This window comes from Bubalus kerabau, chromosome 1 (assembly GCF_029407905.1).
Source record: "Bubalus kerabau isolate K-KA32 ecotype Philippines breed swamp buffalo chromosome 1, PCC_UOA_SB_1v2, whole genome shotgun sequence".
Taxonomy (NCBI): Eukaryota; Metazoa; Chordata; class Mammalia; order Artiodactyla; family Bovidae; genus Bubalus; species Bubalus kerabau.
The window spans coordinates 190,519,921-190,546,436 of NC_073624.1; the positions used below are offsets into that span (position 1 = coordinate 190,519,921).

A 26,516-nucleotide genomic window follows, 5' to 3' on the forward strand; every position below is an offset into this window, starting at 1 on the left:
CATCATATAGCTTCCTTTATTCTCCCTTCTTTCTGTTGTAGTTTTCTTACATATTACATATACCTACATTGAACATACCATCAGAAAATGTCACAATTTTTGTTTTAAATATACATTTTTTTTAAAGAACTCAAGAGCAAAAGAGTAGAATGTTAAATTAACCCATATTTTACCATTCTGTTGGTCTTCCTTCATTCCTGATACTCCAAGTATGCTTTTGGTACTATTTCCATTCTATCTGAAAAAATTCTGGAAATTATTTTAGAATAGGTCTGCTGTCAAGGAAGTCTCTCAGATTTCCTTCATCTGAAAATTTCACCTTCACTCTTTTTTATTGGATACAGAATTGTATCTAATTCTGGTTGATGGTTCTTTTGCTCTTATACTTTAAAGATGTGATCCTCTTCATTTGGGTTTCCGCAATGAGATATTTTCTTCTGGCAGATACATGTCTGTGTGTGTATGCATATACATATATCAAAATATATACATATTTTAAAGTATTTACACATAAATACATAACATATAACACTGCGAGTAGTGACTGCAGCCATGAAATTAAAAGATGCTTACTCCTTGGAAGAAAAGTTATGACAAACCTAGACAGCATATTAAAAAGCAGAAGGCTGAGCACCAAAGAATTGATGCTTTTGACCTGTGGTGTTGGAGAAGACTCTTGAGAGTCCCTTGGACAGCAAGGAGATCAAACCAGTCAATCCTAAATATTCATTGGAAGGACTGATGCTGAAGCTGAAACTCCAACACTTTGGCCACCTGATGTGAAGAGCCGACTTAGACCCTGATGCTGGGAAAGATTCAGGGCAGGAGGAGAAGGGGATGACAGAGGATGAGATCCTTGGATGGCATCACTGACTCAATGGACATGAGTTTGAGTAAGCACTGGGAGATGGTGAAGAACAGGGAAGCTTGGAGTGCTGCATTTCATGGGGTCGCAAAGAATTGGACACAACTGAACAACTGAACAATAAGAATAGTGAAATACACACATACACATATATGTGATGTTATGTATTCTTAAGTTTTCAACAGTTTCATTATGATACATACAGGCATGAATTTTTTTGGTTTACCCTTTTTTGGGACTTGCTGAGATGTTTGAATCCAGAGGTTTATGTCATTCGTCATATTTTGGAAGTTTTCAGTCATTATTTTTGCCTTCATTGCACTCTTTCTCCTCTCTTTATGGAACTCCAATGATAGACTTTCTGGGACTTTGAGGCTCTTTTCATTTTTTAAAAAAATCTTTTTCTCACTGTTATCCAAATTGGATAATTTGTACTGGTCTACCTTCAAGTTTACTTACTGACTTCTCTGTCATTGCTATTCTGCTCTTGAGCTTATCTAGCAAGTATCTGATTTTGGCTCATATTTTTAAGTTCTAAAATTTTAGTTTCCCTATTTATCTTTTATTTATCTGTTAAGACTTGCATTCATTTCAGGAGTGTTAGCCTTTACCTTTTGGAGCATTTTCATTATAGCAGTTTAAAGTCTTTGTCACTTAATTTTAATATCTCACTGTTGGCCTCTTTTGGTCATATTTTACCACTCAAGTCCGGGTTTTCCTGGATCTTTGTATGCCAAATAATTTTAAGTCCTGGACATTTGAATTTTATGAGAGTCCGGGTCCTATTTGAATACTATGGAGAACGTTGAGATGTATATTTTAGCAGGCAATTGACTGCTGGGCTTGAGCCACCAATCTTGAGTAGCCTTCTGTGGATTGTGGTTTCAAGGCAAGTTCCATTTTCAAAACCTTTCCGGTGCTGTTTAGATTTGTCCTGTACGTGCACCCTCTAGTGGTAATTCTGAGAACAGGCGGTGGTTCAGTTTAGTCCTCCAGTCTTGGGTGTGCTGCTGAGGATTGAATCCATGCATGCTTTTCTTGTGGGTGAGAGCACAGTTCATAAACAATTTTATGGAATTAATTGCCCAAGGGCCTTCTCCACAATTTCCTTGGTACTTTGGGGCTCTCTGGGGCTCCTCTTTTTGATTCTCCTTTTGGTTCTTAAGTTGCTTTGCTTTGATGTGTACTTCCTACAACTGTGCCCTCACCCAGGGCTAAGTGGCAAAAGGATGGAGAAAAGAGAAACAGAGCGAGTGAAAGAGGAGGGAGATTTGTCCCAGTCTCTTGATACACCTGCAATCAGAATGAAAGTGTCTCTTCCTTAGGAGTTTTAGGTGCCTTAATGCCTCAGATGTCACTCTAGCAGGAATATTAGGTGGTTGGGGCATGAAGACCAGTGAAAAAATTTTAAAGGGGTGTTTCTTCACTCACTTTGAACATTAGGAGTTCCTTTCCCATTCTTCAAACCAAAACTAGAAGGGTTCTCCTAGAGTTTTCACTGTCTATGGCCCAGTTGCCCACTTTCACCAGAAAGTTCCAGGCTGCTTTGAGTCTGGCCAGGGAATGTTGTTGTTTAGTTACTAAGTCGTGTCCAACTCTTTGTAACCCATGGACTGTAGCCCACCAGGCTCCTCTGTCCATGGTATCTTCCAGGCAAGAATACTGGAGTGAGTTGCCATTTCCTTCTCCAGGGGATCTTCCTGACCCAGGGATCCAACCTGCCATCTCCTGCATTGGCTGGCAGATTCTTTAGCACTGAACCACTTGGGGAGCCCAGCCAGGAAATACTGGAGGGAAAACAGGAAACTCATCCCTATGTCAATGGTACTCCAAATTCTGTTTTTCTGCCCCAGTTCACCCGCTATTGATATTTACTCTTTTTTCTTACAACTTTTTAAAAAACTTTTTTTTTTTTAATGTGGACCATTTTTAAAGTCTTTATTGACTTTGTTACAATACTGCTTGTTTTTCGTGTTTTGGCTTTTGGCCCCAAGGCATGCGGGACCTCAGCTCCCAGCCCAGGTGTCAAACCACAACCCCGGCACTGGAAGCTGAGGTCTTAACCTCTGGCCTGCCAGGGACTCCCTGATATTTACTCCTGGAAGTCTTTCACGCAGTCAATCCAGGTTTTAGTGTTGCGTTTACAGGGAGAGACAGGGAGGAGAATGTTCTCTCCACGTTACCTAGTTCGTTCCTTCTTTCTGCCAAGTGGTATTTCACTGGATAGATATCCTACTATCTTTTTATCAATTCTCTTATTAATGGCCATTTTTGTTGTTTCCAGTTTCTGGCTTTTACAAAGTAAGCAGCCATAAGCATTCATTTACAAGTCTGCGTGGACGCATACTTTCATTTATTTTGCATACATACCGAGGAACGGAAAGCTTAGGTTATATGGTAGGTGTACGTTTAACTTTTTAGGAAAATGCCAAAACATTTTCCAAAGTAGTTGTATCATTTTACATTCCCGTCAGTAGCTTAAGAGCATTCCATTTGTTACATATCATTGCTCATACTTGGTACAGTCTTTCCATTTAGCCTTCCTAGTAAATGTGTGGAGAAGGTGATGGCACCCCACTCCAGTCCTCTTGCCTGGAAAATCCCATGGATGGAGGAGCCTAGTGGGCCTCATGCAGTCCATGGGGTCGCGAAGAGTCGGACACGACTGAGCAACTTCACTTTCACTTTCCACTTTCATGCATTGGAGAAGGAAATGGCAACCCACTCCAGTGTTCTTGCCTGGAGAATCCCAGGGACGGTGAAGCCTGGTGGGCTGCCATCTCTGGGGTCGCACAGAGTTGGACACGACTGAAGCAACTTAGCAGCAGTAGATGTGTGGTGGCATTTCATTATGGTTTTAGTTTGCATGTTTCTTTTATCAAAGAAGATGTAAAACAGCCATTCAAATCTGACCATTAGAAAATGTGTTGTCTTCTTATTATTGAGTTTAAAACATTCTTTGCTTAAACTTATATTCTACATGTAAGTCCTTTATCAGACATGATATGCAAATATTTTCTCCCATTCTGCAGCCACTGTGTTTTGTTTAGCTCTGCTTGGCTTTCCCTCCATACTCTGCCTGGATCCACTCCTTGTTCTTTCCACTGATACCACCACCGCCCTTGCTCGTCTCTCCTGGATCGTCCTCCTCCTCTGGCCTCCCCCATGGTCTTCTTGCTTCACACTTGCAGAAAGACTTGGATTGGACCACAGTCCAATCTGTAAATGGACTGAGCAGCCACTGAGCATTTAAAAATGCACACTGAATCATTTCTCCTCTATGCATAACATCATAAAAAGGCTCTCTCTTCCCTTGGCATAATGCTAAAGCCCCAAATACCTCACGCTATCTGACCCTCGCCTATTTTACGGGATGCTTTTTCTGTCATTCTCCCCTTGGCCGCCATGCTGGAGTCACAAGAATCTTTTTCCTTAAACACACTGAGTTTGTTCTCTTCCCAAGACGTTTGCACCAGCTATTCCTTCTGCCTGGGGTGCTCTTCACCCTGTTTTGCACATTGCTGCCCCCTCTGTCATTTAGAAAGTTAAAATATTACCCCTTTAGAGAGATATTCTTTGAACACAAAATCTAAAGTTGCTACCTCCACACTGTCTTGACCTCAAGCTATTTTATTTCTCTGCAGAATAGTTACCACAGTGTGACACTTTCCTTGTTGTTGCCTGTCTTCATTAGAATATGTTTCATGGGAGTAGGGACTTGATCTCATTCATTTCGATATCCCTAGTGTCTAGAGCCATGCTTAGCACATAGTACAGGCTCAATAAATTCATGTTGAATGTCTGTGCCCATAGCACCTACCTCTGTGCCTGTCACCTGGCTAGAAAGCAAATGTTTGCTGTCAGAATTTGTCAAGTAATCCACCCCCATGGCATCAGTGATCAAAAAGCATCCGTGGGCTAGAAGAGGGAGAGAAAAGACACATATTTAGGAAAATGACCAGAGAAAAATTGCAGAGAAGCTTGAGAGAAAACCAGTCCCTCTAGAAGTATGTGGGGAGTTTTATGACAGAGTTGTCATATCACTGGCCTTGGTATGGGCTCCCACCCAAGGGAGGCCTCTACCTTGGTTGCTGGTGCTATTAGGCCCACACATAATGCACAGGAGGTAATGGTGCAGTTTGTAGGCACAGCCCAAAGGCCTGCACGAGGCGTGCTTGTCAAAGGAAATTAGACCCTTTTGACCTAATCCACTGTTCACTCTGCTCCTCCACTTCCTGGAGTCTGCACGGTAATTTTCCCACTCCACAACCCTCAGCACGGTGGGTGAGCTCCCCCATGAATGGGTAATAGCATGCTGCTCCCATGGTCCCCACTCTCTCTAAGGCCATTTGGCACCAGTCCTCCTGGCTGAGCCATGAAATTAAAAAAATGCTTGCTGCTTGGAAGAAAGGCTATGACAAACCTAGACAGCATATTAAAAAGCAGAGACATTACTTTGCTGATAAAGGTCCATCTAGTCAAAGCTGTGGTTTTTCCAGTAGTCATGTACAAATGTGACAGTTGGACCATAAAGAGGGCTAAGCGTTGAAGAACTGATGCTTTCGAATTGTGAAGCTGGAGAAGACTCTTGCCAGTCCCTTGGACTGCAAGGAGATTACACCAGTCAATCCTAAAGAAAATCATCCCTGAATATTCATTGGAAGGACCGATGCTGAAGCTCTAGCTCCGATACTTTGGCCATCTGATGTGAAGAGCTAACTCACTGGAAAAGACCCTGATGCTGGGAAAGACTAAGAGCAGGAGAAGAAGGGGATGACAGAAGATGAGGTGGTTGGATGGCATCACCAACTCAGTGGACATCAGTCTGAGCAAATTCTGGAAGATAGTGATGGACAGGGAAGCCTGGCGTGCTGCAGTCCATGGGGTCGCAAGGAGTCTGACACAACTTAGTGACTAACAACAGCAATGAACAACTGCTGGGTGAGACGGCGCCTGGTGTGCTAGGCAGCTTTAGCACACAGCATCAGTCTCTTCTCTGCAAGGACCCTCCTCTAGGCCTCATCTCTTCCCAAGAACCTGGTAGGTGAGTGCTCTGAAGAGTCTCTGTGAGGAGCTTATCTCCAGCCGCTGAATCAGGATGGCTGCCAAGGCCACACCTGGGCCATGGAGAGCAGCTGCTCTCCTGAGCACTAGGCCCTCTCCAGGGCCCAGTCCCAGAGAGGACAGCAGACACCCTGGCTTGGCCTGGGAAACAAGTTTCCTGGGGGGTCAAGACTGCTGCCTGGGCTCCAAGGAGCCAGGTGAGGCCTCGGCCTTCACTCTAACTGACAGTCACAATGTAAACAAACTCCCAGCAGCTCCTTATCGGAGGTGGGGGCTCCAGATGCCAGGGTCATGGGAGGGCACGACTCATCGGGGAAAGTCACCTTCTGGGAAGTGGCTGCCCAAGGTATGGCCCTAATTGTGGACTTCTGGCTCAGAGATGGGGGGCAGAGGTGGCGCCTTTGGGGTCCTCCCACCCCTCTGTCCGCTAGGCATCTCACTGCACTCCAAATTGGACCCTGTGTCCCAGGCACTGGCCTGGGGCTCAGGAGGGAAGTGAGTCCAGATAAGGTTTGAATCTGAGAAGCAAGACAGCTGCTGATGGACTCTGTGACAGGCCCTTGTCTCCATTCTCAGCCAGGATTGGATGGTTGGGCAGTCATTCTGTCTGGGGATGACTCTTCCTCTTTTTAGAGTGCCTAGGGCACTGTCTGTCCCCTCCCAGGCCTAACCCTTGGCCCTCAGTCCCAAGACAAATCACTCTAGGGATCAGAGGGGTTGCTCTGGGAGAACCTGATGGGGTTCCTGAGCCCACCTGAAGAGATGTGCGCTCAGCCTAGGTTGCGGGCCTTCTTGGGCCATGACCCCAGGGGAAAAGACAGGGTCCTCGTTCACTTGCCTCCCCCAGAAGTTACCTTCAGTTCAGTTCAGTTCAGTCGCTCAGTCGTGTCCGACTCCTTGCGACCCTATGAATCACAGCACGCCAGGCATCCCTGTCCATCACCAACTCCCGGAGTTCACTCAAACGCATGTCCATTGAGTCAGTGATGCCATCCAGCCATCTCGTCCTCTGTTGTCCCCTTTTCCTCCTGCCCCCAATCCCTCCCAGCATCAGAGTCTTTTCCAATGAGTCAACTCTTCGCATCAGGTGGCCAAAGTATTAGAGTTTCAGCTTCAGCATCAGTCCTTCCAATGAACACCCAGGACTGATCTCCTTTAGAATGGACTGGTTGGATCTTCTTGCAGTCCAAGGGACTCTCAAGAGTCTTCTCCAACACCACAGTTCAAAAGCATCAGTTCTTCGGTGCTCAGCTTTCTTCACAGTCCAACTCTCACATCCATACATGACTACTGGAAAAACCATAGCCTTGACTAGATGGACCTTTGTTGGCAAAGTAATGTCTCTGCTTTTTAATATGTTGTCTAGGTTGGTCATAACTTTCCTTCCAAGGAGTAAGCGTCTTTTAATTTCATGGCTGCAGTCACCATGTGCAGTGATTTTGGAGCCCCCCAAAATAAAGTCTGACATTGCTTCCACTGTTTCCCCATCTACTTCCCGTGAAGTGATGGGACCAGATGCCATGATCTTCGTTTTCTGAATGCTGAGCTTTAAGCCAACCTTTTCACTCTCCTCTTTTACTTTCATCAAGAGGCTTTTTAGTTCCTCTTCACTTTCTGCCATAAGGGTGATGTCATCTTTGTATCTGAGGTTATTGATATTTCTCCCGGCAATCTTGATTCCAGCTTGTGCTTCTTCCAGCCCAGCGTTTCTCATGATGTACTCTGCATATAAGTTAAATAAGCAGGGTGACAATATACAGCCTTGACATGCTCCTTTTCTTATTTGGAACCAGTCTGTTGTTCCATGTCCAGTTCTAACTGTTGCTTCCTGACCTGCATATAGGTTTCTCAAGAGGCAGGTCAGGTGGTCTGGTATTCCCATCTCCTTCAGAATTTCCCACAGTTTATTGTGATCCACACAGTCAAAGGCTTTGGCATAGTCAATAAAGCAGAAATAGAAAACCCCATCTCTTCCTTTTCTTGCAGTCAGCTAAAGGCTACTGACCAGGAAACAGGTGCTCTGTTTACCAGGTGGCACCTGCCTATCTCCCCTAGCCAAAGTCCACCCATAATTCCTGCTCACACCCTTTGAGCTAGCATTGTCTCTGCACCCTTTTTTCTTCCCTAGACTCCAAGAACGGAGAAGGCAATGGCACCCCACTCCAATACTCTTGCCTGGAGAATCCCATGGACAGAGGAGCCTGGTGGGCTGCAGTCCATGGGGTTGCACAGAGTTGGACAGGACTAAAGCGACTTAGCAGCAGCAGTGAGTGACTTCACTTTCACTTTTTACTTTCATGCATTGGAGAAGGAAATGGCAACCCACTCCAGTGTTCTTGCCTGGAGGATCCCAGGGACGGGGGAGCCTGGTGGGCTACCATCTATGGGGTCGCACAGAATTGGACAGCGACTGAGCTGCTGAACTGAACTAAACTGAACTGAAAGTGACTTAGCAGCAGCAGCAGACTCCAAGAAGGGTGCTATCCAGCAGGGGGCGCTGCGGTCACAGGGTCAGAGCTTTCAGAGGGCTGGGGCTTGTGAATAGAACTCAGATCCCCTGGGAACACAGGTGGACTTGGGGGTGGACTCTGGTCCCACTAGACAGCAGAGGGATGATGAATTGATAGAACACTGCATCCGGCAGTGGGGCACCCTTATTCAGCTTTCCTGGCCTGTTGTACCCACACACCCAGTGTCCAAAGGGCAGGGCCAAACAGTGCTGGTATGTTGTTTAAGGTTCTGGCTGTGATCACCAGTGACCTGGGTATTCCTGGGACAATGTGTGAATTTTAATCACCTGTCCTACACTTTAGCTCAATGCCCTCAGCTCCCCGGACTCACAACCTGAGATCAAAGCAATGGCCCCTTAGGCAAAGTGGGGAATCTCCCTACATTTCTCCCAGAATGGGGAACCTTGGGAAGGCCTGGGAAGGGTTCTACTCCAACCCATCTCACATCCAGGCCATCCACGAATACTGCTGTCAACTAAGCTCACTTCTCTCCATCCCTTGTGGCGAGAGCCCCAATCCACGTGGAACGACCCGAGCTGCCTCCTAGCCATTGCCCTGCCTCGGTTTGCAGCAGGGTCCCAGACAAGGGCAATGCAAATAGGGGCCTGCAGTATGACGTTCAAAGGGAGGCACTCACTCTCATGGTCATGCAAGAACAGGGTTGCGTGAGTGTCTCCTCCACAGACAGATTTCTGAAGCACAGATCAGACTCCCAGTTTCACCCTGCACAGCCAGGATCAAGTCCATACTTCTGAGGAGCACTCAAGCCTCTTCATGGTATGGGTCCTGTGGGCTGGTCCAGCCTTAGTTCCTGGAGCAGCCATACGAGGCCACAAGGCCACACCACAAGCAGGATCTCTCCTGCACTTGGGAGCCTCCAGGCTTTTGCTTGGGCTGTGCCTACAATCTAAACATGCTTTCCCATGGCTAACTCATCACCCTTCAAGGCCCTTGAATGCCAGTTCCTCAGAGTGGCTGTGAACTCTGGCTGAGATAAATCGCTTCTGTCCCCACATCCCAGCATCTCTGCTCCTTCGCCTCATACTCCAGGTAGGATACACATCTGTCATTCTGCAATCAAGTGCACTTACTAATTGTCTGCTGTTTGTAAGGAATGAGCTGGGTGCCAGGGAGGGGGCTCTGAGGGTAATAACCCCATCATCTTTTGTCCCCAGAGAGCTCATATCCAGGGTAGCAGTGGGGACCGTGCCAATTCAGTTCAAAGTGCCTCTGTATGGCTGGTATGGGCATGGGCCTGAGAAACATTGCATGCCCATCAGATGCCCCTCTGTCTTCAGGCTTCTAGAGCCACCACTCAACTAGCAACAAAGAATACACGTGTGCTCCAGCCCATGAGGCTGTGGGACTTCTTCTCCAACATTCTTGAGGGTTCTTGAGGAAAGGACACTAATTTTTGTTTCCTGGCAGTGGCGAGTCACCAGGGGCCTCCTGGCTAGGAGCTTCTTCTCTCAGCAAACCCTGGTCCATTTTACTCCCAATGTGGACCGAGTCCTCTGAAATACTCCCAGAGCAGCAATCTAGGAGTTAGCTCTCACAGTGGCTATCTGACCTGGTGACATGATCATTGTAGTCTCTCACTTGCCAAGCTGGAGGGCAGTCAGTCATGCTTTCTCCGGACTATCCAGGCAGGTGGGTCTCTGCTGACCCTTCACCCCTCCTGCCAGTCAGTCAGTCAGTCAAGAGAGACTTTCTTGATACTCACTTATGCAGAGAAAGGACTGGAACCTCTCATACTTAGCTGAGGTTCTATCTAAATTGAGGCCTTTGTGGACCTACCTTCTAGGAGAGGAAGAGAAACCCTACCTGATGTTAACATCCCCTTCCCCTTGTTATGTGGCTGGCTGGCCAATGTCACCGGACACCCAGTCTCTCTGCATGACTGGGAGAGGACACACATGTGAAGACAACTGGAGAGGGAGCAAAGATCCTCTTGGAATGACAGAACCGCAGAGAAATGACCACGGTGATGCTCAGGAAAGCCATGTCCCTCCCTTCTTCCTTCCCACTGGGGGCACACTGCTAAGACAATCCAAATCCATCATCCATCCATCTATCCCCATCCATGCCACACCTCGCTCATAGGGTATCTGCTGTGCTCAGGCAAGGCTGGATCCTGGGGTTACAGCAGAGAACAGGACAGGGCACCTGCTGGGCTAACCCCCTTTTCTCCTGTCTCTTGCCCTGTTTTCCTTCTATGAACATTCCTATAACTCAGTAGTTGCTGAATCCAAGCTACAAAGACATATTCTTGTTGATATTTTCTAGCTTAAGCTACATCTACTGTTTCCAAAATGAGACAGCAAATGAAGTCGGACGTAGACACTTGAAGACTTGGTCCTTCACCTAGTCCACTTTATGGGAGAGGATCAGGGATTGGGGTTGAGTTCTCTGCCTCAAAGAGACTGTTTGGACTAGGCAGAGGACCAGCAACAGTGGGTCCAGACTTGGGCCACAAGAGAAGGAGGAGACAAGACCTTATTTGGTCTGGAGCCTCACTAAATTGCTGCCATGGTCTCTGGACCCCTTAGGGGCACCCCCTCAATGTCTTAACCCTTATTTCCATGGCAGCCCCTGGAGTTGGGATTCCCAGACTGAGTCACCAGGGTCACCAGGGACTGTGCTCATAGCACAAGATCCACTCTTGCAGCATTTGGAGTTTCCCTGGCCCTCTCCCAGGCCAGCCACCCTGCTCCTGAGCCTAGGCCAGAGGAAACCAATGCTGGACTGGACAAGGAATGCTTGAGGGTCTGTCTGCCCCTCCACTGGCTAGCTGGGTGCCTCAGAGTGGCCACTGCTGCTCACTGCTCCACCCTCAGCTTCTCTGGACTCAGGGAGCTCTACCTGTTTGATTTGTCTTTCCAAGAGCCATGTTCTCAAGGCTACAAGCAAGGAGATCTTTATGCAGGAGCTCCAAAGCAAGGATTTAAGAAATATGTGTGCGTAGCCCACCTTAACCGCAGGCATGACTTTGGTCTGAAGAGGCCAAGGTAGGGTGTTAGACTCTGCCGCACCATCCCAAACTCCCAGCCTCCTTGGCTCAGATACAGGCCCAACCCCCAATTATCCCTGGCCTGAGCTGCAAGCCCTGGGGAGGGAAGGAAGTGGCCGACCCCCACAGCCAGCATTCCTCTGTGATGACGACAGTATGCTCACTGCCCAGCCACCCCATCTGGAAGGCAGTTCTCGGGAAGTCACAGGGGACTCCCTCCCAAGGAGGCTGAGGCCTCTCGTACAGAGTGGGGCTTCCTTCAGCTGGGGGCATCAGCTTGACCTGACCAGGTTAGGGCACAAGAACAGCTGGGGGCCCAGAGGTCCCCTGGGAGCAGCTCAGAAGGCCACAGGGGCCACCCTAAATGCTTCTAATTCATTCCATTTCTTCATGCATTCAATAAGCACTCACCGGACATCCTTCTTGTGTTAGGCCCATTGGAGGCTCTAAGGACCTAGCAGGCTGGACTAGGCAGGCAGGGCCACACCCTCAAGGGGCTTCAAGATAGGTGGGAGGAATCCTACCTATCTAGGAATCCTCCAACACATGCACACAAAGGATAATTTCAGCAATGATAAGTGCTATGAAGACAATGATAAGAGTTATGAAGACAATACAACAAGCCAGTGTTACAATTGGGGACCTCGGCCCTCTGAGGGGGGCCTCCACATTCCTGACTTCTCCAGCCTGCATACGCTCCTCACATGCAAGTATAGCCAGCATCCACACCGCACCACGCTCCCTTAGGAACGACCGCCACCCGGGAGGAGGCTGGGGGCAGGTGCATGCAGGTGGGGCTTTTCCAAGGCTGGTTTTCCCCGGCTCCCGCTGGAACTTCCAGAGGGCCACCGGCCCGCGACACTGGACACCCGCCCGTCCCCCTCCTCCTCCCGCATCCGCAGCTCGCGAGCCTCTGCGCTCCCGGCGAGGTTCCCGGAAACTCCTCGATTTCCCTGTCGCCGCCGCGTTTGCAAGAAACCGAAACCCAGGCCCCGCCCCCCCGCGCCAGCCGGGAGCTGGCAACTGGGGCCTGCGCCCGGGGCTGGGTCAGAACTGGGCGGCCGGAGCAGCCCCTCCCGGATCGACGGGGCGGAGGCGGAGGTGGGGGCCCCTTCTGAGTGCCAGGGCTGCGCTCGGCGCCCACCCCCTGAGGGTATCGTGCCCAGCGGCTCAGCACCGCCCGCGGGAAAGCTGCAATTCTAACCCGATCGTTTAGGTTACATCCGACGGCGGAGTGCCCAGCGAGGGGTGGCAAGCAGCGCAGCCACCCCTGCAACAATGTAGAGGTGGGCGCCATTTGTGTGCGCCTACTGTGCGTCCGGCAAACCAGGGGAGGGACGCAGGGGGGATAAGAAGGAAGGGCAGGGGCGTTTACAAAGAGCTCTGTGCCAAGACTCTGCACCCCTTCATCGTGGGGGGGGGGGGGCGGCGGGCACAGAGCAGTTTGGCAACTTGCCCGAGATCACACAGCTTGTAGCTGCGAAGCTGGCTGCAAACCTGTGGCGCGCAGCGGGAGGCTGGGCGAAGGAGGAAGTGCCCCGGCCGGCTGCCGGCAGGTGAGCTGCCTGGCACGGGCGGGGCAGCCAGCTGCGGAGGGGGAGGGGCGGTCCCAGGCCGCCACCCGGGCCGCGAGGACTGGAGGCTTTGCTTTTCTCCTTCTCTCCCTCCCTTTCCAGGAAGCCGGCCAGCCCAGAGCCGGCCGTTCACCCCAACTCACCCCCAGCCTGGGCCGAGCAGGAATGTGGAAGTTGGCCGGAAGAGCTTGCGCCCCCTCCCCTCCAAAAACACACCCATCTCAGACCCCGGGAAGCGCGAACTTGGGTCACCTAGGGCGAGGGGCTCTACACCGGGACTCGATTACCCAGGACGAAGTAGGGGTGCTGTTGCCCCCAGCAAGGCCAAGAAGTCTGCCAGGGGCGCTGGCCGTGGTGCAAGACCCATTGGCGGGGGTGGGGTGGGAGTAGGAAGGGTGGAGGAGGGTGCTGGTCCCATCCAGCCCCACTCCGGGTGGCCACAGAGCTTCAGCCCCGCCTCAGGGCCCCTTGGGGTGGTTGGAGTGCCGAGGCTGCTTTTCCTCCCAACGCGGTGTTTATAAGAAATGAAACTGCAGAGGGCATCAGTGGCAACCCACACTGACACCCAGCTCCCCCTCCGGGGTTCCGGTCCCTGAGCGCTGGAGCAATCCTCGGCCCACTCTTACATCGCCAGACCCCTAGTGTTTTCCCAGTCAGCTGCAGCCTCCCACTCTGCTTTTAGGATTTTTATAACAGCACAACGTTTATTCTGCTGTGTCATACACCATTTTTGCCTGAGTTGTGAGAGGGGAGGGGCTAGTCTCGTGCCTGAGCACATCCCCAGGGCCAAACCTGTAATTGACCCAGAGCAGGAGTGCCATTCATATTTGTTGAATGAATTAAGAAACGACTTTCTTCATCTCCAATTAGGCTCATTTCAGCTAGAGTGATGATGCCTAGATTCTATCTTAAAGCTTTGGATTGCTTTTAGATTTTTTTATGCCTGACTTTGTGTTCTGCACTTCATAGTTTAGGACTGCCCTGCTTCCAAGTTGCTGTGAAAATAGATGATGGCTGGGATGGACTTTTAGCATCTAAGATAGCCCTCCCTCTGGACCTGGGGGGTGAAACACCTGCTGGGTTTCATCTGCTTTGGGGACTGTGCCCTCTTCTCTGGGTAGCAGGACCTACAGGGGCTCAGGACTGCATTACTCTCAAAAACCTAGTTAAAGCCTTGCTGGGTCCTGTACTTCAGGACTAACTAGAACCCACCCGGGGTGGTGAACACTGAGAGCCTCGGAGAGCCTGAGGGAGGGGACTGGGGGCATGATTTGGTCCATCAAGGAAAAGGTTTCCAGAGAGGTGATCTTGCCTTCAGCAGCCTGATTGCAGAGGCCATCTCAAAGGTGGTTCTGCCAGCCAGTCAGCCTCATCTGGCAGCCCAGAAAACTCCAGACCCTAATACAGAACAACTGCAATAAATGTGCCCTTATTGAGTGACGGTATAGATGGAAGGTATCCTTGAATGAGACCCTGCTCTGGAGCTAACTCCAGCTGCAGTGTGAGGAACCCTGCAGAAAACCCTCAGGTCTCTTGCAGAAAAACCACAGACTTTGGGACTTCCCTGGTGGTCCAGTGGTTAAGACTCTGCACTTCCACTGCAGGGGGCATGGGTTTGATCCCTGGGAACTAAGATCTTGCATAATGTTCGGGTGGTTAAAAAAAAAAACAAAAACAAAAACAAATGCAGACTTCGTTCTACAGAAAGTCACCACCCAGAAGGTGATAAGTAGAAGAGAAAAGACAACACGAAAGTTGAGGGCTAGGGGGTTTTGAGGAGGGGAAGGATTTCTGGTTGGCTGCTTTGGAGGTGCTTCATAGAAGACCAGGCATTTGCTCTGGGCCTTAAAACAGAGACTGAAATTGAAGTGGGGGGAGTGGGGGAGCAGCAGGTAAGGTGAGTGATGCTAAGTATCCTAGGAAGTCAGGGATGAGGAGCAAATGGAAAGAGCAAAGACGGGAAAAATACAAAGTGTGTTCAGAGAATGGAAATACAGTGAAAGGTTCATGCATTACTGTGAATACATGTCATTTGACTAATGTCTTACACTTGAGAAAGGAGTTTGATAGTCTATATAATTTCTTTCATCTTTGTAACAATTAGGACAGATGTGCAGAGAGTACTTCTATTTTACAGATGAGAAAACTGAGATCCAGAGAAGGACAGTAACTTGCTTGAGGTCACACAGCAAAGTGGCAAAAAGCACAAGAATGGAGCGTCACAACTCAAATTCTGTGTTCTCTTTCCATGGCCCTATAGTCCAAGGGTAGGGGAGTTGTGGGACAGAAGGTTGGAATGGGACGCTTGGGACCACAGTCAGCAGTGAATTGAATGTGGGGCTAAGGAGTCTAAGGGAACTCAGAAAGCTCCCATGTGTACCCTGAATGTTAGGGAGATCATCAAAGTTACAGAAATAATCCTAGAGCAGAGGTGCCTGGAGGGCAGGCCAGAAAGGGAGGCAGTCCCAAGGGGAGGCTGTGGCAACAAGAGTCTGATCCTCAAATGTGAAAGCAGGACTTGATGTAGGGAAGAAAGACCCAGAGGACTAGGTGAGGCCAAGAGGGGAGGAGGATGGGAAAGACTTCATCAGAGAGGGAGCTGGAACTAGGAAGAAATCTGCTCCGGGCAGTGTGGAAAGGGGAGGCCAAGAGTTCTGTTTGCTGTGTGTGGAATCTGTGGATAGGTTTGTAGGGGAGCAGCCAGAAGGCAGCCACAGTGTGGTTTTGGAGGTCACCTGCCCAAAGGGGATGTCTGGAAGTACAGAAGAGTATTTTGAGTCAGAAATGTGGAAAGGCCAGCCCTGAATTACTAACAGAAACCTAAAAAGGACAAAATGCATCTGTCCAGCTTCCCAAGGAATGTGTGATGCATCTTAGAATGGGATTCATCAAGAACAGTTACAATAAAAATGTGAGATGCTTAAACAGGGGTTAGCTTTTATTTCACTGATTTGGAGTATAGCACCCCCAATCATAATAAGCATCAGGAATATGAAAGAATCCCTACAGTTAAAAAAAAAAAAAAAGGCAAAGATCACTTCAAAAATGTAAAATGACAATTTCACTGGTAAATACTAACACTGGGGAATTTCTCCTTAGCAAAAAAATGATTGGTGTGCGCAAAGATTTAGCTACACAGTGCTGTCTGTATTATGAAAAAATGGAAATAACCTAAATGTCCTACAATAGGGGATTAATTGGGTAAATTTTTATTTATCCTTATGGTAGAATAATATATACCCATTACAAATGATATTGCAGAAGTACGTTTCATGACACAGAAAGACGCTCATTATAGATGTATACATACAGATGATTATCTATGAATTAAAATTTTTATTTTAAAGCACACTTTACTCTCTCCTGTTGCCTTCCCAAGGTCAATGTCACTCTGCATTTTCCAGCAGCTGTCAGTTTCCTAGGGGTAGGACAAGCACTCATTTGCTGCACAGAAAACAGATTTAGCAACTCAGGAGCCACTTGTTTTCTTCTCTTCTTGCTTGAAAGGTCTTGGTTTCTGTAGTGCATTCCCACTCCCTTCTATCATTTAAAGCACCCCAACCCTTCTCCCCCTTCCAGGGCCTCAGCACCTTCCATCTGCTTAACACCCAGGTAGTCTCATTCCTCACAGTTTCTCCTGTCTCTCTGCCTCTCAGCTCCCTCGCCCATCAGTATCTGGGAGACAGTTCTGACCCATTCCTATTGGTTTCCTGGGAACCAAGTGTGGCCTTAGTCACAGCATCAGATTCTGGTGTACCAGAATTGGATTAACCCATCCATTTCCTCTGTGGGAGGAAAGCTGTAGTGTGACTGACAGGTGAATGGTGCATCCACGTGTCTGTTTATAGCCTGCAACACTGCAGCTGGATCCTGCTATGGAGGGAGAGCTGGGATGACAGGAAAGACACATCAACCTGACCTGGAAGAGAGATTTACTTCTGAGTCAGCAGCTTTGGGGAGATGAAGAAAGAAGCCTGCTGGCCAGAGCTCTGGAGAGAAAAATGAACATTCAGCCCAGCCTCTAGGTGTACAAGTAGGGCAAGGTCTAGTTGTAAGCACAGGAGTTCGATAGCTATCATTCCCAAAGCACCTGGGACCTGGGCTCCCCAACCCTTTAGCTAGACCCATGGCCTTGATCAACGTAAGCAACTACCCCCATTTGCCCAGAATCTCTCTGGACCAAGCCCTGAGGCCCCAGAAACTAAACCAGTGCTGCCAAGGAAGGCTGTCATGCAAGGGCCAAGGGAGTCTGTGGAAGTGGCCTAAGGCAGGAGTGCTAGGAGGAACCAAGGCTACCCCACCCCCACCCCAACTCAGCAGTCCTGGCTTCTCTGAAACCCTTCTCTCTTTCCCTAAGGCCAGCAGTGGGGCAGTCCCAAGAATGTAGATGGAGAAGCGGAAGAGGTCCCTCCCTGGTCACAGACTCTGGCAGGGGCCTCGAAAACCACGCATCATCTGCTGCCCAAGTAGGGCATGATGTTTCACAGACATCCTCTCTCTGTCACGGTAAAGCAGCAAAGTAGGGCTACTGTTTTGGAGTTGAGGAAACTACAGCTGTCAAACTGGGATTTCTTTTAGTCTCGGCAGCCCCACGCAGGGTAGGCTTTCCTTCACTTCCCCGGGGAAGGTGAACCCCCCGGAGGTGGGCCACCCCTCGAAGGTTTGAAGGCTGAAACCCTCCCTGCTTGACACCCATTAACGGGCTTGAGGAAGCAGGTTGGTTTTCAAGGACTCAATTCTCGCGTCCACTCTGAAGAGGACGGCAGGTGCCGGGGTGACCCCCTCACCGGAGCTGGGAAGACAGAGATCCCGGGGCATCCCCAGGAAAGAAGGGCAAGGAGATGGCCTCAGGAGCTAGCAGGCTGGGTTAGCGCCGAGTGAGGGGAGCAACTGCGGGCCGGGGGCGTTCGACTTTCCAGGAGCGCTTTCTCCCGGGTGCGCTGGTACGGGGGTGGAGTGGGAGCCGGCGGGGCGGGCCCGCGGTCGCCCCGGGGCAGCGGCGCCAGGCCGGAGGGGGTGGGGAGAGGCAGCCGCCCTGTACTTCCCCTTCGCCGCTAGCTCTACAACAGCCTGATTTCCCCGAAATGATGAGGCGGCGCTGGCCAATGGGCGTCCTCTCGGCTCTTTAGGAGGCGGGGCCCGGCCCGGGCTGGGGGAATCCCGCTAAGTGTTTAGATTCTCCGCGGCGCCGCGGTTCAGGCAGAGCGCGCCACTCCTTCGTCGAGGCAGGACGTGCGCCCAAGTCGGGCTAGCAGAGGCCAGCGAGAGCCGTGCCAAGTCAAGGCCAGCCGTGACCAGTGGCTCCGCGACCTGGGCATCCTCTGCCTTCTCCCCGTTCCCACTTGAATCGCGCTCCTAGCGCCCGCAAAAGCAGTCCTCGCCGGGATCCTCGGTTGCTGCCGTCGGGTAGCGCTTGCTGTCGAGGTGAGCTCGCCTTCGCCGCAGGGGGCAACGGTGGCATCGGACAAAGGCGCGCTCGGGGCACCAGGAAGTGGGGGACGAAAACCCTTGCCGGGAGAGTGACGGGCGCGCGGCGTTGCCTGGGCCCCCGCGCGGGCTCGGGAGGGCGCTGGAGGAGCCGCAGGCAGCTGCGCGGGGAGGGCGAGTAGCGGCGTGGACCGCCCACCCCGCCGAGGTTGCCCGTGCCTGGCCGCTGTCGCAGACCTGTGCGCGAAGCCGCTGGCGGCCTCTGGGTGGCCCTCTGTGTTGGTTGCACGCATCCAAGGACTGTGCGGGGGATTCGACTGTATATCAGCGCGTGGGCGCCCTTTGCTCCCTGCGCCGGCTTTTCGGCGGTTCCAGCTCAGGCCTAGCCCCCAGGTTTCAGGCTGTCTCTGCAGGTGGCGGGGCTGGGGCCTGCTGCGCTGGGTGGTTGGAGGACCTCACGGGACCGCGGGAAGAGGCGCCACAGGTGTTCTTTGGGCCACTTTGCCCACGGAGGGCAACCAGGGCGAAATTGTTAGCGTACGGGCCTTGGCACTGTGGCTGTCAGGGAGGCATAGGATAGATTGGGGGGTGGTGGTGACGAGGATGCAGGGTAATTGTCCATTAGGGAAGGTGCACGGCTAGTGACAACAACTCAAACAGGGAAATTGCTTGGCATCAAGCAAAACAAGCCCCTCTCTTCCCAAATAATTTGAATTTGGGGAGAAAAGTTCTAGTATTTAGATATCTGTGTGTTTTCTCCCTTTTCCTTAACATAAATCTTGAAAGTATCACTTGGCATGTCTGTCTCCTCCCAAGACTGTCTAGGAGGGGCTGAGGGAAGGAGTGTGTTGCTCAAGATGCTGAAAAGATTTGGAGGGAGGTTTTATTAGAAAGTCCCCTTCTGCATGATTGTAGTACTTGGTATCTAGATGAGGGCAGGGGAGGGTAACTGAATGACCTGGGGTGGGGCTGGGTAGTGGCCAGGGAGTGCTCAACAGACTCCAAACAGGAGCCTTCTGTCTTCTCTTCACAGCCAACATGCCCATCACTCGGATGCGCATGAGACCTTGGCTAGAGATGCAGATTAATTCCAACCAAATCCCAGGGCTGATCTGGATTAATAAAGTGAGTGTTACTCTTTGGATTTTTCTGCCACTGTTTTAACCTATGTTCTTCAGGGGTCCAAAGCTTCAGATGCAGTTCAAAAAGGGAAGTGATAGGGAGTAGGTAGATGTATTTCCCAGTGGATCCTGCAGGGAGTGTATAAGACCCAGCCCAGGCAGGGCCCCACTGGCTGCCTTCTGCCCACCTCCCTTCTTGAGGTAAGCATGGGGCATCCACCTGACAGTTTTCCAGCAGCAAGATTCTCCCAGCATCTGCAGAGCCAGAGTTCTGGCCTGTACTGAGGGAGACCTCTACAGGCACACACAGCCTTCTAGAGGGCTCCACTTGGGCAGATAGGAGACAGAGAAGTGGGCACTGCTGGCAGGAAGAGGTGGCTGACCCAGCAGGTGACCCAAGAATTAACCTTGCACCAGTTGTCTAAACCCAAGAGGTCTCTTGCTGTTGCAAAAAAGAACAGACCCTGAAGGCTTAGTAGTACTACTAATAATAGCTAATGCTTACTATGCTCACTTACTAGGAGTGAGCATGGCACCATGTTAAGTATGTTACTTACACTGTGTCATTTAATCCTCAAAGTAGCTATGCGAGGAAGATTTTACCAGTATCTCCATTTTCAGACGAGGAAACAGGCACTGAGAGGTAGATTATGAGATCACACATTTGAACCTGAGCAACCTGACTCAAAAATCCATACTGTTAACCACCAGTAATGAGAACAGTGGGACCTTAGCTTTTATATTTGTTACTGGGTTGTTGTTGTTGTTTTTTTTCCCCATTCCATGGAAACCAGTGAGGGATAAAGAAGTACAGTGTCAATGCCAGGGTCACACAGGTAGTCATCATCCAAGTCTGGTCCTGGGCTCCTGAAGGTATATGACCAGAACCCCCTTTGTAGGAGCCAGTGCTCACAGTTGTTCTGAGAAGCCCCATATAATGGACTGAGTTCTCACTTCCATGTTGGTGCTGACAAGCCAGAGAGAAGCATCCAGGGGTCCTCTGTATGGGTCCTAGCACATCTGTAATGAGCAGAAGGAGGTCTTTGCTGACCTGATGATGCCATAGCTCATCAGAACCCAGAGCCTCTTCTGAGAGATCCAGAGGGATGCACCAGTCTGTTTAGGCCATTGTCGGGATGGGTCAACCCCAGCCAGATGTCAGGGTGAAAAAGGGAAGTCAGTCTTTTCCCAGACCTGGGGGGCTGGGCAGATTAAGGCCAAAAACCTGTGGTCTCTGAGCTGACACAGCTTTGTGTGTACATGTGCTTGTGTGCTGTATAGGAGGAGATGATCTTCCAGATCCCATGGAAGCACGCTGCGAAGCATGGCTGGGACATCAACAAGGACGCCTGTCTGTTTCGGAGCTGGGCCATTCACACAGGTGAGTGTGCTGGACTCTAGCTTAAGAGGAGCTGGAAAGAGAGAAAGGGAGGCACTTCTGTTAACACAGAGGATCTTCACTGGGGTCTCTGAGTTCCCTGAGATGTATATAATTCAGGGTGGGCAGGGAGCAGGCCTTTGTTTTAGGGGAGAGGTTCATCATTTCAGCAAGTTCACAAAGGAATTTATAAAGCCAAAATCTTTAAAAGTATGGCTTCATGGAGTTTGTGGCTGAATTAAAGTTCTCCCTGGCAAAAGCAGTGGCAAGCATGGACACTGAAAAAGATCCAGGCCTTCCTTTTTCTTGATGTTGACTAATGGTCCTGGGCCCATCTGGTTGGCAGTCTCCTTTTATCCTTCCAGGAAGGGGCTCTTGGCCCATCTTGGACCACTCAGTCCACCTATCAGTAAACATTCTTTGTTGCCTACTCTGTGTCCTCTCCCATGTTTGGAACTATCAGACAAGCACCAGTCCCTTCATTCTGGCTGCTGACAGCCAAAGAGAGACTGCCTTGATCTGGGACAAAGATAGCACTTTGGGCTTGGGCTCTCTAGTGCTTCTGGGTAGGCCTTTCCCAGAGGCTTGCTGGGTGTATCAAATGCCCAAGTCTGGGCATTTGAGAAGCCCTGGGCCTGCACCAGTGTCATCCAGGAATACATGCTGGTTTGATTACTGTGGATCTCTGGCAGCATGCAAACTTTAGGGATACTCTTGTCTTTGTCCTTCCTAGCCAGGGCACAAATGAGGATTCCCACCTAGAGCCTTGACGATCCTCTCCACCTTTCCTGCCCACTAGGCCGATACAAAGCAGGGGAAAAGGAGCCGGATCCCAAGACCTGGAAGGCCAACTTTCGCTGCGCCATGAACTCGCTGCCAGATATTGAGGAGGTGAAGGACCAGAGCAGGAACAAGGGCAGTTCAGCTGTGCGGGTGTACCGGATGCTCCCACCCCTCACCAAGAGCCAGAGGAAAGGTACCCAAAGGGCTCTGGGTCCTGGGGAAGCCCTCAGGGAGAGAGGGAAGGAGGAGGAAGGGCAGCTGGGGCTGGCATGCTTGCCTCTACCAGGGCTGGGCTGACAGCCTGTCTGCCCCACAGAGAGAAAGTCCAAGTCCAGCCGAGACGCTAGGAGCAAGGCCAAGAAGAAGGTGAGTGTGATCCTAAGCACTTAGCCTTTGGTCTCCTGAGGGTCAGGGTGGGTAGTGAAAGGAGTGCCACGGCAAGCCTGGGCCTAAGCGTCTTTCTCCTTCTACAGCCATATGGGGAATACAGCCCCGATACCTTCTCTGATGGACTCAGTAGCTCCACCCTTCCTGATGACCACAGCAACTACACAGTTCGCAGCTACATGGGGCAGGACCTGGACATCGAACGGACTCTCACTCCAGGTGAGGAGGGCCGGGTCTGTCAGGGGACCGTGTACACTGGTGGGAAGGCTCTTGCTCTTGGATCTAGCAGGCACTGAGCTTGTGGGTGGTGGCCTGTTGGAGCAGGCTATGAGTGGGGGCGGGGGGTGCTGGGTATCTGGCAAACTAAGACAGCACACAGCTCTGACCCTTGGTTTCTGTTGTCCTGAAGCGCTGTCACCGTGTGGCGTCAGTAGCACTCTCCCTAACTGGTCCATTCCGGTGGAAATTGTGCCAGACAGCACCAGCGACCTGTACAACTTTCAGGTGTCGCCCATGCCCTCCACCTCTGAAGGTTCGTGCTTCTGGGGCCTGGCCTTCCTGTTGGGGTCCAAGGAGGGGTTGGAACTCCACTTGGCACTGAGCTGACTGGTGGGCTGGAGAGGAGAGGGAAGAGGTGGGAAGAGGTGTGGCTTCAGGGTTCGAGAGGCTGAGTCACCGGGACAGCGTTTTCCTCTGTGATCTTCATGGCAGGCAGACATCTGCTGGGAGGCCAGTGTGTGTGTGTGCGTGTAGGAAGGAGCAGGGGGACCAGGTGGGCTAGCACTTCAGGGTGAACCTGGCTGACCTCAGCTAACCTCTCTGCTGTTCCCCATCCACAGCTGCAACAGATGAGGACGAGGAAGGGAAATTAACTGAGGACATCATGAAGGTAAAAGCCCCTTCCTTCCTCCTTTGGTGCCCTTTAGAGGTGGCTACTTCTCAGTGAGGGCTTCCAAACTGTAGGGTAGGCAGCTGCTGCTGCTGTTGTGACCTGCTGGCTTGCATAGTCCAACAGGTGTCACGTCCATATGGTTGGGGACCACTGACCTTTTTGGCTGATGGGAAAGAAGCACTGTGGGAATGAGGGGAGGAAGGAGGCTGGGTTTCTGACATGCTGTCCTAAAGCAGGCCTCAGATAGCTCTGACTCAGCTCCCATCAGTGCTGGGTCCCTGGCCCGCGTCCTCCGCCCCAACATGCCCCAGTCCTGTTAGTTTGGGAAATGCACATCAGGTTTCAATAATCACCCTTTGGGATCTATAACATGATGGCTTTTTTTTTTTTTTAAGCAAATTATTCTCCAGGTTTTTTCTGCTTCAGTTTTTTAAATAAATACAAAAAAGTTTTTGTAGTAGCTGTACCCAGGCTGTGTTCCTTCAGCACAGAAAATGGAGATATGGGCATAATTCCCTATCTCTAGCTGAAATTTCAAGGCATCTTTTCTTAGCATGTTAACCATTGCTGTAAGCCACCCTCCCAGTTGGTATGTCCTTACCCTTTAGAGAGGGAGATCTTGGAGATTCTATGCCAGAAGGTAGATGTGGGAATGTTAGCCCAGGGTCCCAGGGCAGACCCTCACCTCCAGGCCTTTATCCTAACTGCACTCCACATATGTATCCATCTGAGAATATGAAAATAGCCAAGGACCTGATCCTGGCTGAGAAGCTTTGGCTCATTGGGGGCAGGGCCAGAGGGTGAGTCTGTACTGGAAGTGACCTGATGGCTTCTTATTTATCTGTCCCCAGCTCTTGGAGCAAACAGGGTGGCAGCAGACAAGCGTGGATGGGAAGGGGTACCTGCTTAATGAACCCGGGGCCCAGCCCACCTCTGTCTATGGAGAGTTCAGTTGCAAGGAGGAGCCAGAAGTTGACAGCCCTGGGGGTAAGAAGACCCTGGATCCATATGGTTTCTCAAAGATGGGAAACCCATGGAGGTGGTGGGGGAGACTTGGGGGCAGGACGAGATAGCAGCAGAGGTGAAGCATCCTTCTTAAATTCATCTGGGTACAGACAGCTTGCAGACTGGCTGTGGCTCCCAGGCCCTCAGGTTTGCCTAAGATGAGGCTGCCGAGGGGTCGACAGCAGGAGCTGCTGTGTCTGTGCCTTCCAGGAATGGGCTGGAGGGTTGGTGGGGTTGGGTAACACACCTGCCTCCTCACCCCCCAGTCCTCACACAACCTTCTTTGTATCTTCTAGGTTATATTGGCCTGATATCTTCAGATATGAAGAACATGGATCCCAGCTGGTTGGACAGCCTGCTCACCCCAGTCAGGCTGCCCTCCATCCAGGCCATTCCTTGCGCACCATAGATGGGCCCCCAGACCCCCTTTGACTCCTTTAGGCGACAGGGCCTGGCATCATGGTGGCTGTGGTGCAAAGAAGCAGGAATCCTGCGGCCCCTTGATATGATGAAGTGTGACCCCACTGCTGACCAAGGATGGGTCTTTCCGCCTCGGGACAGTGGCCTCTTGCAGTCCGGCAGGGCAGGGTCTGGACTCATCTTGTCGGGTGAAGCTGGCCCTGCCTCCGGGGAAGATGGGGTTCTGAGACTGGTGTGTCAGGTGGCAGTCTCAGACAGGACTCAGCCTCCAGCTTTCCCCTTGGAGCCCCACTGCCTGGAGAGGGTTTTGCTATTCCTGAGCTGGCCCGAGAGAACGGACCAGTGACCTCGGAAAGCATGGCACCACCTCCAGGGCTGGCTCTGCACTAAGAGACAATTGCACTAAGTGAATCCTGTTCCCAAAGTAACCGCCTCCCTTCCTAGCTGAGCCCTGGGGACTGTTCCAACGCCAGTGAAATATGAAGGAAGAATGGGGTCCCTGTGGGACAGTGCCCCCTCTGCCTCAGAGGAGCTCTGCCCTGCTCCCTGCCTAGGCTGAGGGGCTTGTGAAAAAACCTGGCACTTTTTCTTGTGGACCTTGCCACATTTCTGATCAGAGGTGTACACTAACGTTTCCCCAAGCTCTTGGCCTTTGCATTTATTTATACTGTGCCTTGCCCTGCACCCACGTGCCCCCTCAGGCAGGCCCCGGCAGCCCCCAGCAGGCCCAGGGAGGCAGGCGTGAGCACCTTGGTGTGATTTAAAATTGGAAGTATCATCTGACCACTAAGTCATGTGTGACCACACATGAATATGTATGTAAATATGTACATTTGTCTTTTTATAAAAATTGTATTGTTTATAAGGGTTGTGGCCTTTTATTTAGAGATAAATCATAGGTGATTTTACTTTTTGTAGATACCTTCTGATGGATTCATTGTTGGCATCCTGCCTGAGCTTAACTTTGGGATGAGTGGTAACACACCTTTTGTGAAATCCTTTCAGCTGTGGTCATGGAGAAGAGGGCAGGAGAAAGGACAGTTGTGCCACAGGGATATGTTCATGTAAATACAGTCATTGCCCTTGGCTATATAGGTAGAGCTATGAGTTGACTTGGGCCCCGGGCCCCAAGGAGTGTTAGGTTTTGAGTTCTTCTGACGAATGTGCCATAAACTCCAATGTTTTGCTATAAACTCAAATGCAAGTGTACTCAGGTGCTACTTCACAAAGGTATCAGTTGGCACAGCATGGTCACCATCAGAACAGACCCCAGCCCCATAAAGATCCCTGAGGCCTTCCATGCTGAGCATAACTTGCTGTCCGTTTTCTGCAGTGATGGGAATGTTCTCTGTCTGCGCTGTCCACTACAATAGGTAGTGGTGTAGTCACGTGTGCTAAATCAAACACTTGAAATGTGACCAGTACAATGGAGGAACTGGATTTAAAAAAAATTTTTTTGGCTATGCTGCTCACATGCAAGATCTTGGTTCCTGGACCCAGGATAGAACGGATGCCCCCTGCAGTGGAAGTCTGGAGTCCTAATCACTGGACACCAGGGATTTCCCTGGGTTTTTAAAGTTTCATTTAATTAGTTAAAATTCAAAAAGCCACACGTGGCCAGTGGCTACCATATTGAATAGTAAAGGTAGATACTGGATTGGGAGCAGACTTGAGGGGGAGGGGCTGGGGTGGCTGGAGGACACTGGGGACTGGGGCTTGGGACTATTCACTTGACTGTTCAAAAGTATTTTACTGTTTTGACAGCTAATAAAAACTGGTGCTGAAAATCAGCCCTGCAGTGTACTATGAAACAGCTCCATGCACAAATGTGTTAGGAAAACCTTGGATGAACTTACATGAAGCAGACATCCTTATTCCACATCTTTTCAGGGTTCTGGCTAGGCTAACACACACAGAATCTCTGGGTGAAGAATCAGGACAGTGTTTCTGAAATCTGCAGGTTGGGAATCACTGATACAAAGCAATGAAGGACCAAGTCAGAGTGAAGAGTCAGAGGTCTGGAAATGGGCTTTTCTCATTTCTCTGCAGGCTGGGCTCTGGGGCTAAACAGCACCCAGTA

The 26,516-nt window shown here is 50.5% G+C and overlaps 1 protein-coding gene across 1 annotated transcript; it reads left to right on the top strand.

The window, feature by feature from the left end:
* The first annotated feature begins 18,307 nt into the window (after window positions 1-18,307).
* On the top strand, window positions 18,308-25,301 carry IRF1 (interferon regulatory factor 1). The gene is made up of 10 exons (XM_055547884.1): window positions 18,308-18,447; window positions 19,484-19,575; window positions 20,853-20,952; window positions 21,749-21,925; window positions 22,049-22,098; window positions 22,206-22,338; window positions 22,529-22,651; window positions 22,959-23,008; window positions 23,863-23,998; window positions 24,313-25,301. Exons 2-10 carry the CDS (start codon window positions 19,489-19,491, stop codon window positions 24,423-24,425), a joined length of 969 nt encoding a protein of 322 aa, XP_055403859.1. The 5' UTR covers window positions 18,308-18,447; window positions 19,484-19,488; the 3' UTR covers window positions 24,426-25,301.
* The last annotated feature ends 1,215 nt before the right edge of the window (window positions 25,302-26,516 follow it).

What these genes read in the sequence shown, in the direction of transcription:
- IRF1 (XM_055547884.1), top strand. Translation starts at nt 19,489, where the DNA reads ATGCCCATCACTCGGATGCGCATGAGACCTTGGCTAGAGATGCAGATT. An exon ending in GGAGCAAGGCCAAGAAGAAG is followed by an intron (nt 22,099 to 22,205) that starts GTGAGTGTGATC and finishes CTCCTTCTACAG; the next exon opens with CCATATGGGGAATACAGCCC. An exon ending in TAACTGAGGACATCATGAAG is followed by an intron (nt 23,009 to 23,862) that starts GTAAAAGCCCCT and finishes ATCTGTCCCCAG; the next exon opens with CTCTTGGAGCAAACAGGGTG.